We start from the raw sequence: 14,423 nt of genomic DNA, 5'->3' as shown, positions 1-14,423 counted from the left end.
TCAAAGTATACCGTCTCGATCAAGCACCCTGACTTGGTTGTATCTATTGAATTTGAGAAGGTGGATCATGGTTTCAAGGTCGGAGAAGGCAAAGCCTACCTTGGCAACGCTGGATTCGTGTCACACAAGTTCTGGCCTCGCGCTCAAGCTAAAGGCACCTTTATCGTTGAAAACACAGTGCATGACGTCGAAGGTCTTGGCATGTTCGTCCATGCTATTCAAGGAATGCAACCTCAGCTTATTGCTTCCAACTGGAACTTTGTCAACTTCCAGTCTGCTGAAGCTTCATTGGCTATGATGCAGTTCCAAACTACTAAGCAATACGGAGCCGTCGATGTCAACCAAGGCTCCCTTGTGTTGGACGGCAAGCTCACGTGTGTGTCAGTCGATAACCATGTTGAACTTTTGGACTTGGAATTGGATCCTGAAACTGAATACCAGATCCCTAAGCGTGTCAAGTTGACCTGGAACGGTAAGACCATTGAGGACCAAGATGGCGTCGAAGCCAAGGATGTTAAGATCACCATGATCGTCACCGTCAATAATTTGTTGGACAAGATCGATATCTTGAACGAAATCCCTTGGGTCATCCGAAAATTGGTTCAGACCTTCGTTGTCAAGCCTTACATCTACCAATGGCTCGACAAGGCTACGGCTGAGATTGTGATTGGCGAAAAGACCATCACCACTGAGGGCCAATGTTTCCAAGAATTGGTCTTTGTTTCCGGCTTCTAGACGTGTAGTAGTAATTTCAATCCCTTTGCTTTGTCATACAGTATATTGTATACACTGTCCTTTGCATCTCTACCTTTAATCTTCCTGCCACCCGCATCTCACTTTTAAGTGCAAAACCTGCACATGTTTGTTAGTAGTAGTAATTTTTTTTTCTGCTGTTATTGTTTTCTCCTATTGAACAACGACTCCCTCTTCTATTTCAAATGTTTATGTCAAAAAAAAATAATTCCCTCATTGTCCGTAATAAACAACTTGGTTATCTAGCCTAAAATCACTTCAAAGAGCTTTCCAGGGTTTTGGAAGTCATTGTGAACCACATTGAAGAGCCAAGTATCGTCGCCTAGATGCTTTAGCAGATTTCTTGACTCAGACTCGGGGGAATATTGCTGTTCCCACTCTGTCCACAGCTCAAAAGCTTCTACCTATGGAAGTGAAATCCAGTCAGATACAATGAATGAACGGACGCACCATAATGAATGTCCTTACCCTCCAGGCGTCAAAACTGACTTGCTCGATAATAGTAGGCTGGACAATCTCTTTTCCTGGGAACACACCCCAGGTTACTGCATTTTGGGAATCGCGGTCGTCAACGTTTGTTTTAGAGTCTCCAGCGCGATTGGCAGCGTAATATGTAATGAAAGGATCTTTGGCGAGCTGACGCAAGAGAGCAGGAAGCTTATCCGAGGTGACAAAGAACTCAATGAATTCCTGTAACAATGAAGTAGAGTTTGTAAACAAATGTAAGTCCCCATAGTCTTGTACGCAGTGCCTTTAGCGAACTTACCTTCTGATACACGTATCCGCCGCGAGGACCCCAGCCAAACATAGGATCATCGCTGGGAGCGCCATTAACGGAAGGTTGAGAACTGACAGTCCATAAACCTGCTTTGTTCAAGGTCGACAGGGACTTTCGAATAGCGTCAGTCTCAATCTGAAGGGCTTCATCACACCATGGCAAAGACTGAAGTTCTCCAGAAATATAAGCAATGAACAGGCTGGCAATGTCGCTGGGCGAAGTGGGGTATCCCCATTTAGCGCTTGCTTTGGAAGTAGGTTGAGCCACACCAGCACCGTATGTATTGTCACCGAAAGCAGGTGATCGAGAGTCACCATATCGACCGTTAGGGAACTCATCCCATGTTTCGGCTCGGTGAGCTTCAGCCAAAAGGGCGGTTGACTTGGTTGATTTTCCATTCAACAGTTGTTGTGCTGTTGAATTTTGAATACCTTTAGGCAAGAAATCCAAATCTTGTAGAACAAGACGAACCGATTTTTCCAAGTTCAAAGTTGAAAAGTGAAAACAGTTGATGTGATATTTGTGATACAGCTCTGACACAATACTTGTGGCCAACTTGACACCATAATCCTTAACAGCTTGATCGTCCGCCTAAAAAAGGAAGGGCAACCAACCCCAACATTAACATCGAAATAGATGTCGATCAAAGTCGTGTCTCTGAACTTACTTTGATCTCATTCATATCCTCTAATATGTGAGGAGGGACTTTGGTGTTACACAGATTGATGATCCTGCGAAAAGCCTGATGCGATTGGATGGGCATGACACCAGGAACAATAGGAACAGAGATGCCAGCATCTCGACACTGCTTTTGCCAATGGACGAAGGAATCAACGTCATAAAATAGCTGAGTCACAATGAAATCGGCTCCGGCTTCTACTTTTTCCTTGAGGTATACGATATCTTGACCCTTGTCTTGCGAATCAACATGTCCTTCTGGGTATCCAGCTATACCGATACAAAAATAATCACCGTACTGTTGGCGGATGTATCGGACAAGATCTATGGCATGGCAGAAACCGTCATCGCAGGGAGACCAGTATTCCTGACCACGAGGTGGGTCACCTCTCAGGGCGAGGATATTCTGAATACCGGCATCCTTTGCTTGCTGTAAAGTTTGGAACAAAGCTACAATTAAGTTTCATTCACTTTTATAAACCGTCTACACATCAATTTCTGCTTACCTTCAATGCCTCATCCACTTTGTCTTTACCCATGTTAGTGCAAGTCAAATGCATCAAGGTTTCGATGCCATAGACACTTTGAGCTGTCGCACATAATCCGATGGTTCGCTCTGCAGTTGCACCACCAGCTCCCCATGTACATGAGATAAAGGCAGGCTGTGTCTGGGCCATACGACCTAAACGATCGTACAAATTGGCTACACCCTAAAATTTAAGACATGAATGTTGAATGGACAAGGTGAGCTGCATATTCTCGGTATGAAGTGAGCCACGTACAACTTCTGTCTTGGGGGGAAAGTACTCGAACGAGTAGTGCGGCTTTCCGTCCTCTCGCGGTTGGGAGATCTTGTCGATGATTTTCATTACCGAGTAATAGCGGAGGTAAACCGAGGGGGTTAACTTGTCTGTTTGATGCTGAGAATAAAACGCAGTCCACTAGAGATGGATCCATCAGTTCGGCTTTAGGTCGAATTGAAATAGAAACCCTGGCAAGTCAGGCTTCATGGATGAAATGGTTACAGCGTGAATAACTTTTGACAGGACTTCGCTAGAACATTAGAGCTTTGCGAACGGTTACCATGGCAATAATTCGAAAAGCAAAATTATACCTCAACTTGATGAAATGATGTCCGTTTCGCCAAAACCCCTTCGTATCTCCGAAACCGAAAACCTCTTGATGTGAACATCGGAAATAAAGCAGAAATAAAAGTTCGAGGTTGTGTTCTTTCCATGATCGGCTTCGCGTTCCATTCTGCAAGATCCCCACGCATTTCTTGCATACTCTCATTACATTTAAAAAAAAAAGTAAATAAAAAAGAAAAACATTCTTAGCGAAAGCCTTGTTCAATCTTTGCAGGACCCATTTGGAGAATCAAATACAAAGCTACATTGCTATTTTTTAACCATCGTGGGCTGCTTACCCACGTGAATATGACGGGACGCACAATTATCGATATATCAATCCACACCCGCTAATCCCTTCTTGTTGTTGTTGCATTACACTTATTCTCACCCATCCCCACTCTAATGAAAGCTTATACCAGTGAAGAAGTTGCAAAGCACAACACTGACAAGGATGCTTGGGTCATCGTCGAAGGCAAGGTCTATAACGTCACCGACTTTCTCAGCGAACACCCTGGTAAGCAGACTTTGGATTCGTTCGGAATGTAGCGAACAAACTCGTCTGGAAACTAATAGATTTTTATAAAAGGCGGTAAGAAGATCCTCCTCAAGAGCTCTGGCAAGGATGCTACGGCACAGTTCAAGAGCTTCCACAATGATGCTGTTCTCGAGTCAGTTGCAAAGCCTTTCTTGATCGGTGTCGTGGGTAGTGATAAGAGCAAGCTTTAAAGACTTAGACTATAGTAATGATGGTTTATAAAAGAAAGAAATCTCAACGTGGTTGTTGTTGTCAAACACTAACTGGCTGGCTACAGTAGTACATTATAGTAATGATACAGAATACAAAAGGGGTACGAACGGGGAGGGGGATCTATCGAAGCTTCGGGAGAGGGGCAGTGAACTAAAGTTGGTCAAGTTCGTTGCCATGAACTCTACCATCTCGAAGTTCCTGCTCTAATTCTTCTAAAAGAGCTTCGTCTTCATCCATACCAAGCTTCCAGTTGGTAGTGGGTTTTTGAGATGGCTTTGTAGAGCTCTTTAACTCTGTGCTTTTACTAGAGAAAAGAGCCGATCGATCTTCAGATGCGGCTCGCAAAAAGGTACTGAGTGAGCCTTCCTCAATGGCCACCAGCAAATCCTTGTATTGCTATGGTGAGACGGGTTAGCATTAGATCGACAATGATAACATCTCTGTCATAAACCCTTACCCCACGGTATTCGCCACCCACAAAGACTTGGGGGACCTCCTTGGCTCGGCCATCAGAAGTTCCATTTTGTCGCTTCATGTGTTGTAACGCTTTCTCACTACTAGCCACATCGATCAACTCGTACTTGACTTCATTGGTAGACAGAAGCTGGATGATTTCTTCTTGGTTCTTCTTGATCTAATGACGCGGATGGGTCACTATGCGATGATTAGCTCTGCCTTCAATTTAAAATTCACTTACATTCACGTTACCACTGACGCTAGATATGTAAACTTGGACCTTTTTGGGATCTTGTGGGTAAACATCAGGACCATCGTCATCAGCAACAACCTTACGTTCACGTTGTCTTGGGCCACCCGTCTTTCTCAATATGGAAAGAGGTTGCGGGGCAGGCCAGGAGACAGCATCGGTAGGCATTAAGCGCCAATTAGAATTCTTAGGGAATTGGGAGTTTTTAAGACCCTGGAGCTGTGCTTGTTGTGACTCTCGAAGGTTGGACAATTGGCTATGATGCGATTGCTCCAGGTTGGCTAATTCCACAGTGTGAGCATGCTCTGCTTCCTCAAACTCATGTAATAACCGCTCAAGCTCATCATCCACTGTTGCGTTACGGCCGAGCTCTGCCTTAGTCAAACGTTCCTTCAATTCGCGCATCTCATTGGTATGCTGATCCTTTATGTTGTAAGCTTGTTCCTCTTGCTTCTTCTGCAGATCACCAAACGCGGCTTCATGCTGAGCTTGCAGCTCCTGGAGAGCTTGAGCGTGCTGTTCCAGAAGTTTATCCTTCTGAGCCAAGGTCTCGGAATGCGACCTTAGGGTCTCCTCGTGAGCCACCTTTTGAGCCTATTCCCGAAAACATGATGATGCTTGCATCAGTACCTCAATTTTACCTATGATGGTAAGAGGGCACATTTTGACTCACCTCAAGCTGAGCATTTAATTCCTCCAATTTCTTCATGGTCAGCTTCTCATTTTCCAAGTCCACAGTGAGTCGACGCAGACGTTTCTCCTGCTCTTCATCTGCCTTGTTGGTATGGCGGGACTTTTCAAGCTCTTCACGAAGCTCATTGAGTTCGCTTTCTTTTTCAAGCAGGCGAGAGGCAGCTTCAGTATTCTACACAGGAGCAAACACAAATGCTATGGTTAGAAGATTCCTTCAATCCCAATGCCATCAAATAGAACTGAAGCTCTTTCTTTACCTGAGATTTCAAAAGCTCCAATTGTTCCTGAACTTCGGCAAGTGCTGGCTTCGCAGCTTCCGCAATCTCTATCTCATATTTGTGCCGCATCTCCTCAAGCTCTCTTTCCTTCGATGCCAAAAGCTGTTCCTTCGATGCCAAAAGCTGTTCCTTCTCAGATAACAATTTTTGAATCTCCTCATCGTGTGTTGGGACATCGCCTTGCCCATCATTGACCACAATACTTGGTACCTCCTTCTGAGCAAGCTCTAATTGGTCCATATGTTGGCGGAGCTGCTCCAGTTCCATCTCCTTTCCTCTGAGAAGTTCTTCTTTTTCAGACAACAGCTTTTGAACTACTTCGTTCTGAACAATGTCTTCGGCTGGGGCAGCAGAAGGAGTGGATTCGGAAGCTTGTACCTGCAATTTTTGACGGAGCTGCTCCAGCTCTGCATTTTGCTGTGCAATCAGCTCCAAGTTTTCATCATTCTATGCAAATAATCAGCACCGAACCCACGGTTGACTCGAATCATTTTTTTTTCAGTGAGGTTATCTTACCTTGTGCTTCAAGGCGTCAAAGTCTTCACGCATTTGAGCAACTGGGGATTTGCGAGTGGACGCAGGGGAATTATTGGCGGTACGGGTACTGCTAGCCGACCGATTGGAAGCCACGCTCGGTGAACGCTTATGAGGGTCAGGAACTCTACCACGAGGCTCGGCAGGCGTACGCAGCGAAGTTTGCGATGGAGACTTTTTCACGGTCCGACCTTCTACAGACAATCGACTGGGAGATGGAGTTCGTCCTGGTCTAGTGGTGGATTCCCTTCTTGCCGAAATGCCATTTTGGCCCGCGGCAGAGTTCGGATCGAGAAGATTGGGAGATGTTTTAGCGGTGCGCATGCTAGATGCGGCAGTTGGCTTGCCCATGGGATCGGTCATGGACCGAGCAGCAGCTTGGACATCATCTGGGGACAACATGGACTTTTTAGGGTCCTTCTTACGACGGCTCATGCAGCTCATGGTGGCGAAGAGGAGGAGAAAGGGTAGTAAAACAGAAAGGGGAAAAGTCAAGGAAATGAAAAAGGCCCTGTTCCACGTGTGCCAGGAGGTACCGACGAATACTTCCTTTGCTTTGCTTTCATTTCATTTCATTAGCTGTCTTTTATTCTTTTGACATTCAATTTCTCCTTTCTTTTCAGTGAGAATGCAACCTCCTTTGCCGAAAGGATCAGTTGACAATATGCTTCCAAATTTTTAAAGCCGTTCTGATTGCAATTGAAAGCCCTGGTTGTGTCGGTAGCACAATCTCAGACAGGTTGGGCAGTCACGTCACCGCTACAAATTCGCATGCTGAAAATTTTTTCTTTCTGACTATAAATACTGAGGGAGTAGCTTCCATGTTGTTACTCAGTTTCTCTTCCTGTTTAACGTAAGTTACCCTATTTCTTGTAAGTCATGCAGCACATGGTTTTGTCAAGTTTAATATGATGCACAACTTATTTGGACCCGAATCTATTCCGATGTTCACATCTAAAACTACTCGACATGTGGGTTATCCAAGGTGAACAATCTCTGAACAAACAAACTTGACAAAACCTGATGTGTATTGCATTGATATATAACTCAATGACTTTATGAAAACATCTTGCTCACTCATCTATGTTCTACCTAATAGGCCAGGCCAGTCTGTCGATTTACGGGAAAAGAGAACTGACGTTTAGTGTCGCATTTTGTTTACGGATTAAAATAAAATTCTATTTGCATTGAATTGAATTGTTATAATGATGATAGTGACAATAGAGAACAAGTGGAGTAGCGTGAGACAAAGCATGGTACACAGCTACAATTTTTTATACTGCCTGGGCTTGCTATTTGCAGCGGCTTTGATTCAGATGGGGTAGCGCGCATGAAATGGCCAGCCCTTCCCCTGGATTTGCATCTTCTGCTTCCTTTTTGTCTTGGTTTTATTCCCACCAACCTTTCAGTTATCTTCATGACCTGCGATTTTGAGGAAAGGAACGCAAATATATTCGATGAGTATGACGCCTATGAAGCACTCGCCCTCTGCGTCAGCGAAGAGATTCGGCTAAACAAAGGTAGATCCACATGGTTGACAGCGTGGGCCAGCCTTGTACTCATTCCAGTCAACCATCGCAGGTGTGTCTGTTCTCTTCAAGCAGCGGTTTGGAGGAGTGCCTCAATTGCAGGCGCAAAAGAAGAAAGTCGGCCATGTCGTTCACCAGGTGAAAGATAAAAAACACATCTTCTATCTTGTATCAAAGCAACGTGCATGCAGTCGGCCAAGCTACGCAGATTTGGAACTATGCTTTGTTGAGCTTATGAAATCATGCACCAGGTTCAATGTGAAAACACTGGCTATTCCATGTGAACTTGGAGATGGACTGGAGGTTCTTGAGCCCAAGTACGTGAAAGAGATATTGATAAAAACATTTGGAGGTGAGATATGCAATTGAATGGATTTGTATCTTTGATATTTTGCTCATTTGACTTGTTCACAGGTTGGGATGGAAAGGTCGTTATGTATAGACAGTTGGAGTAGTATGATCGCACTACGTTAGATAATTTGGCCTTGTCTGCGTAGGGCTCAAAGTACGTCAGTCCTGCGCTGAAATTTAAAAAATGTTATATTCCCCTCAATTTCGCCCTGTCCCTTAGTGCATAACTTTTAGCATGTCAAGCATCAAAGACAGTTTGACAGCGGAAGCTGTGCAAGATCGCGTCAATGAGCTTCTCCTATCGTCAGGCATCACATACAAAGAATATGTATTGGGATTTGCATTCGCTGTTTATGGACTAGAGACGTATCTCAGGTTAGATTACACATACTATTACAAAGATCCCATTGATCACAAACGCAACCCTTCCTTCACAATCTAATGCATTCCCTTGGTTATTCCTTCTATCTTCTGTTAATATCAGCTGGCGTCAGTACCGAAAGTACTTGGAACCCAAGAGGCCTAAGAATCTGGCCGACATTGTGTCAGAAGAAGATTTTACAAAGGCTCAGGCATATGGTGCCGATAAATCGCGGTTTGATTTCATCGCAACTGCCTACGGTCAAGTACAGACCGTTGCTATGATTGTGTACGATGGCCTCCCACTTCTGTGGGATTACTCTGGCTCTCTCATGTACAAATTTGGTGGGCTCGGTCCGGAATATGAGGTACGAGGCATTCTTCGGTTATTCCCTAATTTTGCTCTATCCGAGCTTAACAAAAAGAAACCATACATTCTAGATTACCCAATCCTTGGTGTTCTTCTGCGTCTATGCTATCATTTCTACTGTCTTGTCACTCCCCGTTTCGCTTTATTCTACCTTTGTCGTTGAGGAACGTCATGGATTCAACAAGCAATCTCTCTCCTTGTTCTTTACCGATCTTCTCAAGGGCCATGCTATCGGCGCTGTTATTGGCTTGCCACTTGTGGCTGCTTTTCTTTGGATCATCCAGTCAGCTGGCAAGAACTTCTTCTTCTACGTGTGGATATTCATGTAAGTCTACAACATCAACAACAAATGGCATTTGTACGCTATGTGTCTAATCCGTTATGCAGGGTTGTTTTCCAAATGATTATGATTACTCTCTACCCTACCGTCATTCAACCTTTGTTCAACAAATTGACTCCTTTGGAGGATGGTGAACTTAAATCAGACATCGAAGCTCTTGCTTCTCGTATTGATTTCCCTTTGAAGAAATTGTTCGTCATTGATGGCAGTAAGCGATCCAGTCACTCCAATGCTTACTTCTTTGGATTCGGCAAAAACAAGCGTATCGTACTTTTCGACACTCTTCTTGAGCACTCTACCATTGAGGAAGTGTGTGCTGTTCTTGGTAAGTTTGCTTGACGTTGGTATAGGGTGTAGAGATGGCCGAGACTAAATATGACCGTGTTTTGGTGTTGCAGCCCATGAACTTGGTCACTGGTCCATGAACCACACTCTCAAGATCCTGATTGTCACCCAGCTTCATCTCTTGGCCCTGTTCTGGCTTTTCTCTCTTTTCATTAGCAACACTGCCCTTTACCAATCTTTCGGATTCTCTACCAAACCCATTTTGATTGGTTTTATCCTGTTCCAGTATATCTACGCCCCGGTTGAGAATGTCATCAACTTTTTGATGCATGTTTATTCTCGAAAGAACGAGTACGAAGCTGGTAAGTGTAGCTGATGTAGTAAGTTGTACGGCACGACACTGAGAGTGACTAATACTTTGTTGAATTCCACGTCTATAGATGCATTTGCGCTCAAGTTGGGATACGCCGAAAGCTTGCGGTCATCTTTGATCAAATTGAACGTTAAGAACTTGGGTAACTTCAACCCTGATCCTCTCTACTCTGCATGGAACAAGTCCCATCCTAGTCTTGTGGAGCGTCTCGCCGCCCTCGGTGTCAAACCTACTTCCGACAAACCTGTCGCTGTTGCTGAAAAGGATGATAAGAAATCCCAGTAAATCCTCAAAAAGTTCACTCTAAACTTCACTCCCAGCCCCTCGTTGATAGAAGAAATTATATATTATTTTTTTCAAAAGATCTAGTTGTAGAGGTACATGGTAATTTTTTTTAGTTCTCCTTCTTTCTTTTTGTATTTTGTAAGTATAAACTGTCATTGCTCGCATAAACAAAAGTCAATTTTTCGTTCTGGTTCGTCCTGACGACTTTGTCGGCAGAGGTAATGGGATGACATAGGCTGGACGTTACGTAGTGCATGGCAGTCCAGGCTAGCTGGTGTGGATTACAATAGGTGAAGCATCGAAAGGCTGCGGGGATGTTTGAGGTTCATGGCTGGCCATGGCCCGTTAGCTTTGATGGGCTGGATCTTCCAAAACGACGAAGAAACGCCCGTCGGTGCCATATAGCATGCCGTCCGAAGGGTTCGGTAGTATTGTGCATTTGCCATCCCGAACCATGTCTAATGACACATTGGCTATTCGCTAGAATCTGTCAATTGATAAGGATGCTTGTATGTCATCCAATGCATGCAGTTCCTTAGCGATACTGCCGTTCCTAGTATTGCAGTGTGAGCCAAAGGAAACGCAATGACGGGCGACCGGTTCGTACTTACACTTGAAGCAGCTTTTCAAGAGTTTGATCCATTTTATCAAGACACTTTGATTGACGTATTATATTCAATGATGTTCTTCCTCAAGTTTGCAATCAAAAGAAGCGTTTCTTACTGTTTGAGTGTTCTTTAGATACTGATCCACTTGTGTAAAAGCTTTGGCCGACTTTAAGGTCTCTTCGGCGACGTCAGATCTCCTTATACTTGCCTATGACATATACACATCTGAAAATATTCTATAGGGGACTCAAGGATGCTTCTGCGGAACCAATACCTACCCTTATGCAATTGCTCAGTTGTTCCACCGTTTGAATGGCCGAGTCATTGGATGATTGTTTCGAAAAGCCAAGCTGATCGTCTGCACCCAAAAGAGGAGATACTAGAGATGTGGCTATAGCACTGGCTTGATAGCTACCACTCAATCTTTTGGCCAATGTCGAGGGACTGGATGTTTTTGGTCGGTACATTGGATGCAAGCAGGGTCACGACCGGGGAGTATGATTAAAATCCCCCAAGCAAAAATAAATCGCACTTATCTCATTTTTTTCACCACTTCCTTTCGTCAAGTAAACTTTCATGCGGGGCATTGCCAATATCACAGACCTCGTTAATGGCTTCCGCTATTCAAAGGTTCTGTTTGCATCTGTGAAGCTTGGTATCTTCGATACGCTCGCACAGCATAAGAATGGCTTGGCAGTGCAAGAGCTTGCAAAGAAGCTTCCCAACCAAACCTTTGAGACGACTGATGGATTATCGAGACTCTTACGATGCTGCGTTAGCTTGGATCTCCTTTCCATGGATGCGGAAAACCGCTTTTCCGTGCTACCAGAAACGAGAAAGCACCTGACCACATCCAGCCCACAAAGTTTGGTAGGATACATCAATCATTCCAACGACATGCTGTATCCTCTGTGGCAGAACTTGGAAGCATCTGTGGTATCTGGTTCAACATGCTGGAAGGAATCATTTGGGTTTATCGAAGGAGGTGATCGTGCCAAGGCATTCGAACACATCTATCATGGCCCAGAGGGAGCCAAACGATTCCAGCGTGCTATGGAAAGTGCAGTGAATATGTCGGCTCCACAGATCGTGAAAATGGTCCAGTTAGATTGGGTGTCGGGTATTCTGGACTTGGGAGGAAGTACAGGACGATTTTGCAGTCACTTTTTGGATGCCAACCCCCGTTGCCAACGAGCTATGGTATTCGACCTGCCGCATATTGTAGATCTAGCCCAAGATATGCGCAAAGACGTACCTATCAACCATCGCGTAGAATTCTTGAAAGGCAGTTTCTTCGATCCACTTCCCGAGCTTCCCGGCGAAATCAATACCATCTTATTATCCCGGATTTTGCATGATTGGGACGATCCAACCTGCGAAATCATCCTCAAGAATGTACATGCTGCACTGGTTAAATCAAAGGCTCGGCGTGCTGGCGTAGTCATCTTTGATATGCTGTTTGAAGACGACACAAAAGTAACTCCAAAAGATACCGCCATCCAAGATGTTAATATGCTAGTTCAAACCGTAAGTCTCACCTGTAAACTTTTTATTCTATTTCAAAATGTGGCCTAAACCCATCACCTACAGGGAGGACGAGAACGCAGTGTCAGCGAATTGACCTGTTTGCTGGAGAAGAGCAACTTCACAGATATCCAGGTACATCGCACTGGCGACCTGCAGGATGTCACTGTTGCTTTCTGCAAGTGAATTTGACGAAGCAAACATATACCTTCATTTGATGATTTTGTATTGTAGTACACTTCTTCCATTCACCACATCAAACAAACCGATATTGCTGCAGGCCATGAAAAAAACTCTACATTATTTACATGATGGCATGAAAGCATCCACATATACGATGAGTGTGCTAAGTCTAAATATAAATAAAGTAAAAAAAAAAAAAAGAAAGAAAGAGATAGAAGAGTCGAACGTAGTTTCTTGTAGCAATATAATAACCCAAAAAAAAAAGGTGCTCGAGGAGGAGCCAAATGGCCAGTGGTGCGGCCGGGATGCCTTGACGGAAGGCAGCCTGGGTAATAGGAACGGTGCCAGGAAACCGCAAAGATATAGAAAAATTGAAACGTTTTTGGATAATAGAGTCAGGAAAGAAAAAAATTATATACGCTATTGTACACGAGTCGCTCAAAAGTCGAGTCCAATGTTGAAAAGTTCATCAGTGGCGAGAGTGCTGGCTCTCACCCTTTAGGAAAAACTTAAAATATTCATATACGCTCCAGCTAATGGCGGTACTCGGCATATGTGTAAGCACTCTAGGCTTATATCCGCGAAGGAAACCCTTGTATCCATAGTAGTCGTACACGATTTTGATAGCATCCCAAAGTCCTTTTGCGTTTCTCACTCGGGGGTCATTGCTGGAGCCTCTGGTTTGCAGTAATGTTTTGACCACATCTAATGGGGTTGTGATGGAAGAAGCTGTAGCTCCTGCGATAGCTCCTGCAAGCATATGCGTTTTTGGGTCGTATCCTCCATCAGAATTGATTTTTTTCCGGAAATACTCGTATGTAGCAAATTGTATGGATTGAAAAGGAATAGAGATACCCAAAGTAGTGGGTAAAGAGATGTAAAATGCGATTAAACCTTCATGAGTATATATTTTTCGAGCACATTCTCGCACAGTTTTGTAGGTTGAATCTTGAAGCTGCATGCGCTGCTTGACAACTAAGAGATGAGATGGTAAAAAAAAGGAGTCAGTTTCAACTGGTACTGAAAACATTGTCTGACTGGTAATGCAGAACACTCACCGTCAAACGGGTTGAGGAGCGAATCATGAGCAAGCGTAGCACATGCGCCCGCAGCGCCAGAAGCAACCAAGCTATTTCCACCATCGCTAAATCGGTCTTTGCAAAATTCATACGTGGCAAAGTGGAGAGCATGAGCAGGGCCTGCTCCCATTACAACAGAATTGACGCCTCGCCACAGATTCCGATGCGACTTCAGATTATTTCCCATCATTTGTCGATGTTCCCGAGCTGCTGTCGCCATAGCCTCACTGGCACTGATTGTGGTAGTTGAAGTGATAACTTGCGTTCGGGTCTAGATAAACAATTGAAGTTTAGGAGTATGGAACGCAAGATGCTGTATGCACTCTTCTCACCTTTATGCTATCAACGGGGTACATGACACAATGCTCGCCTATACCAGCTAGCGCTCCCGCTATCGCGTTCTGTAACATGGTGGAGTTGGTGCCCAGCGACTCGTAATCGAACTCATCTTCCATGGTATTGTGATTACAGTGAGAATCTGGGAAAGAGGACTAGAAATTTTAAAAACGTTAGCAACGGGTTGGAATAGAGCGTTGATATAGGGGTATGGTTGGCTATGATGCAAAGTGCCCCCATATGACATTGTGGGCAGCAGGATCGATGGTATTGTCTGGTCACACTGGTGCTCCGTATGCGAGCACAGGTTTGAGGAAGAGATCTTGGTCTTACCTTGACAAAAGAGTGGAAGGAAACTGAATGTACCGGTTTGCCAACGTGGAGAGATCTCTTCAAAAGTCAATTACACCAACACGGCCAAAATACTGACACAAAAAAAAAATTTCCAAGAAAGCAGTGGTAAGGTTGTGCCCGAGGTTTTTTCTATTTTGTCATCGTCAAT

At 44.3% G+C, this 14,423-nt stretch overlaps 7 protein-coding genes across 7 annotated transcripts; 3 read left to right on the top strand and 4 right to left on the bottom strand.

Annotated features, from left to right (window-relative positions):
- Positions 1-865: 865 nt before the first annotated feature.
- Positions 866-3,298, bottom strand: K450DRAFT_217816 (uncharacterized protein). The gene is made up of 6 exons (XM_051585102.1): positions 2,992-3,298; positions 2,716-2,919; positions 2,199-2,639; positions 1,520-2,122; positions 1,222-1,443; positions 866-1,157 (listed from the first exon to the last, which is right to left on the bottom strand). The coding sequence occupies exons 1-6, from the start codon at positions 3,076-3,078 to the stop codon at positions 996-998; spliced, it is 1,719 nt and encodes a 572-aa protein (XP_051449749.1). The 5' UTR covers positions 3,079-3,298; the 3' UTR covers positions 866-995.
- A 324-nt stretch (positions 3,299-3,622) lies between these two features.
- Positions 3,623-4,522, top strand: K450DRAFT_217814 (uncharacterized protein). Its single transcript, XM_051585101.1, has 2 exons — positions 3,623-3,853; positions 3,926-4,522. Exons 1-2 carry the CDS (start codon positions 3,742-3,744, stop codon positions 4,063-4,065), a joined length of 252 nt encoding a protein of 83 aa, XP_051449748.1. The 5' UTR covers positions 3,623-3,741; the 3' UTR covers positions 4,066-4,522.
- On the bottom strand, positions 3,860-6,911 carry K450DRAFT_217813 (uncharacterized protein). The gene is made up of 6 exons (XM_051585100.1): positions 6,281-6,911; positions 5,744-6,211; positions 5,467-5,658; positions 4,785-5,387; positions 4,545-4,721; positions 3,860-4,483 (listed from the first exon to the last, which is right to left on the bottom strand). Exons 1-6 carry the CDS (start codon positions 6,740-6,742, stop codon positions 4,238-4,240), a joined length of 2,148 nt encoding a protein of 715 aa, XP_051449747.1. The 5' UTR covers positions 6,743-6,911; the 3' UTR covers positions 3,860-4,237.
- A 1,473-nt stretch (positions 6,912-8,384) lies between these two features.
- K450DRAFT_217805 (uncharacterized protein) lies at positions 8,385-10,348 on the top strand. Its single transcript, XM_051585099.1, has 6 exons — positions 8,385-8,553; positions 8,663-8,906; positions 8,980-9,233; positions 9,296-9,573; positions 9,647-9,895; positions 9,974-10,348. The coding sequence occupies exons 1-6, from the start codon at positions 8,414-8,416 to the stop codon at positions 10,189-10,191; spliced, it is 1,383 nt and encodes a 460-aa protein (XP_051449746.1). The 5' UTR covers positions 8,385-8,413; the 3' UTR covers positions 10,192-10,348.
- On the bottom strand, positions 10,291-11,330 carry K450DRAFT_217801 (uncharacterized protein). Its single transcript, XM_051585098.1, has 4 exons — positions 11,078-11,330; positions 10,915-11,007; positions 10,803-10,846; positions 10,291-10,744 (listed from the first exon to the last, which is right to left on the bottom strand). Exons 1-4 carry the CDS (start codon positions 11,264-11,266, stop codon positions 10,672-10,674), a joined length of 399 nt encoding a protein of 132 aa, XP_051449745.1. The 5' UTR covers positions 11,267-11,330; the 3' UTR covers positions 10,291-10,671.
- A 16-nt stretch (positions 11,331-11,346) lies between these two features.
- On the top strand, positions 11,347-12,735 carry K450DRAFT_217796 (uncharacterized protein). Its single transcript, XM_051585097.1, has 2 exons — positions 11,347-12,326; positions 12,390-12,735. Exons 1-2 carry the CDS (start codon positions 11,376-11,378, stop codon positions 12,507-12,509), a joined length of 1,071 nt encoding a protein of 356 aa, XP_051449744.1. The 5' UTR covers positions 11,347-11,375; the 3' UTR covers positions 12,510-12,735.
- Positions 12,736-12,907: 172 nt separating this feature from the next.
- K450DRAFT_217795 (uncharacterized protein) lies at positions 12,908-14,363 on the bottom strand. The gene is made up of 4 exons (XM_051585096.1): positions 14,255-14,363; positions 13,918-14,063; positions 13,565-13,856; positions 12,908-13,481 (listed from the first exon to the last, which is right to left on the bottom strand). The coding sequence occupies exons 2-4, from the start codon at positions 14,038-14,040 to the stop codon at positions 12,976-12,978; spliced, it is 921 nt and encodes a 306-aa protein (XP_051449743.1). The 5' UTR covers positions 14,041-14,063; positions 14,255-14,363; the 3' UTR covers positions 12,908-12,975.
- Positions 14,364-14,423: the final 60 nt, after the last annotated feature.

This window comes from Umbelopsis ramanniana (genome assembly GCF_025399195.1).
Source record: "Umbelopsis ramanniana AG unplaced genomic scaffold K450scaffold_1, whole genome shotgun sequence".
Taxonomy (NCBI): domain Eukaryota; kingdom Fungi; phylum Mucoromycota; class Umbelopsidomycetes; order Umbelopsidales; family Umbelopsidaceae; genus Umbelopsis; species Umbelopsis ramanniana.
This window is presented reverse-complemented; position numbering and strand designations above follow the sequence as displayed.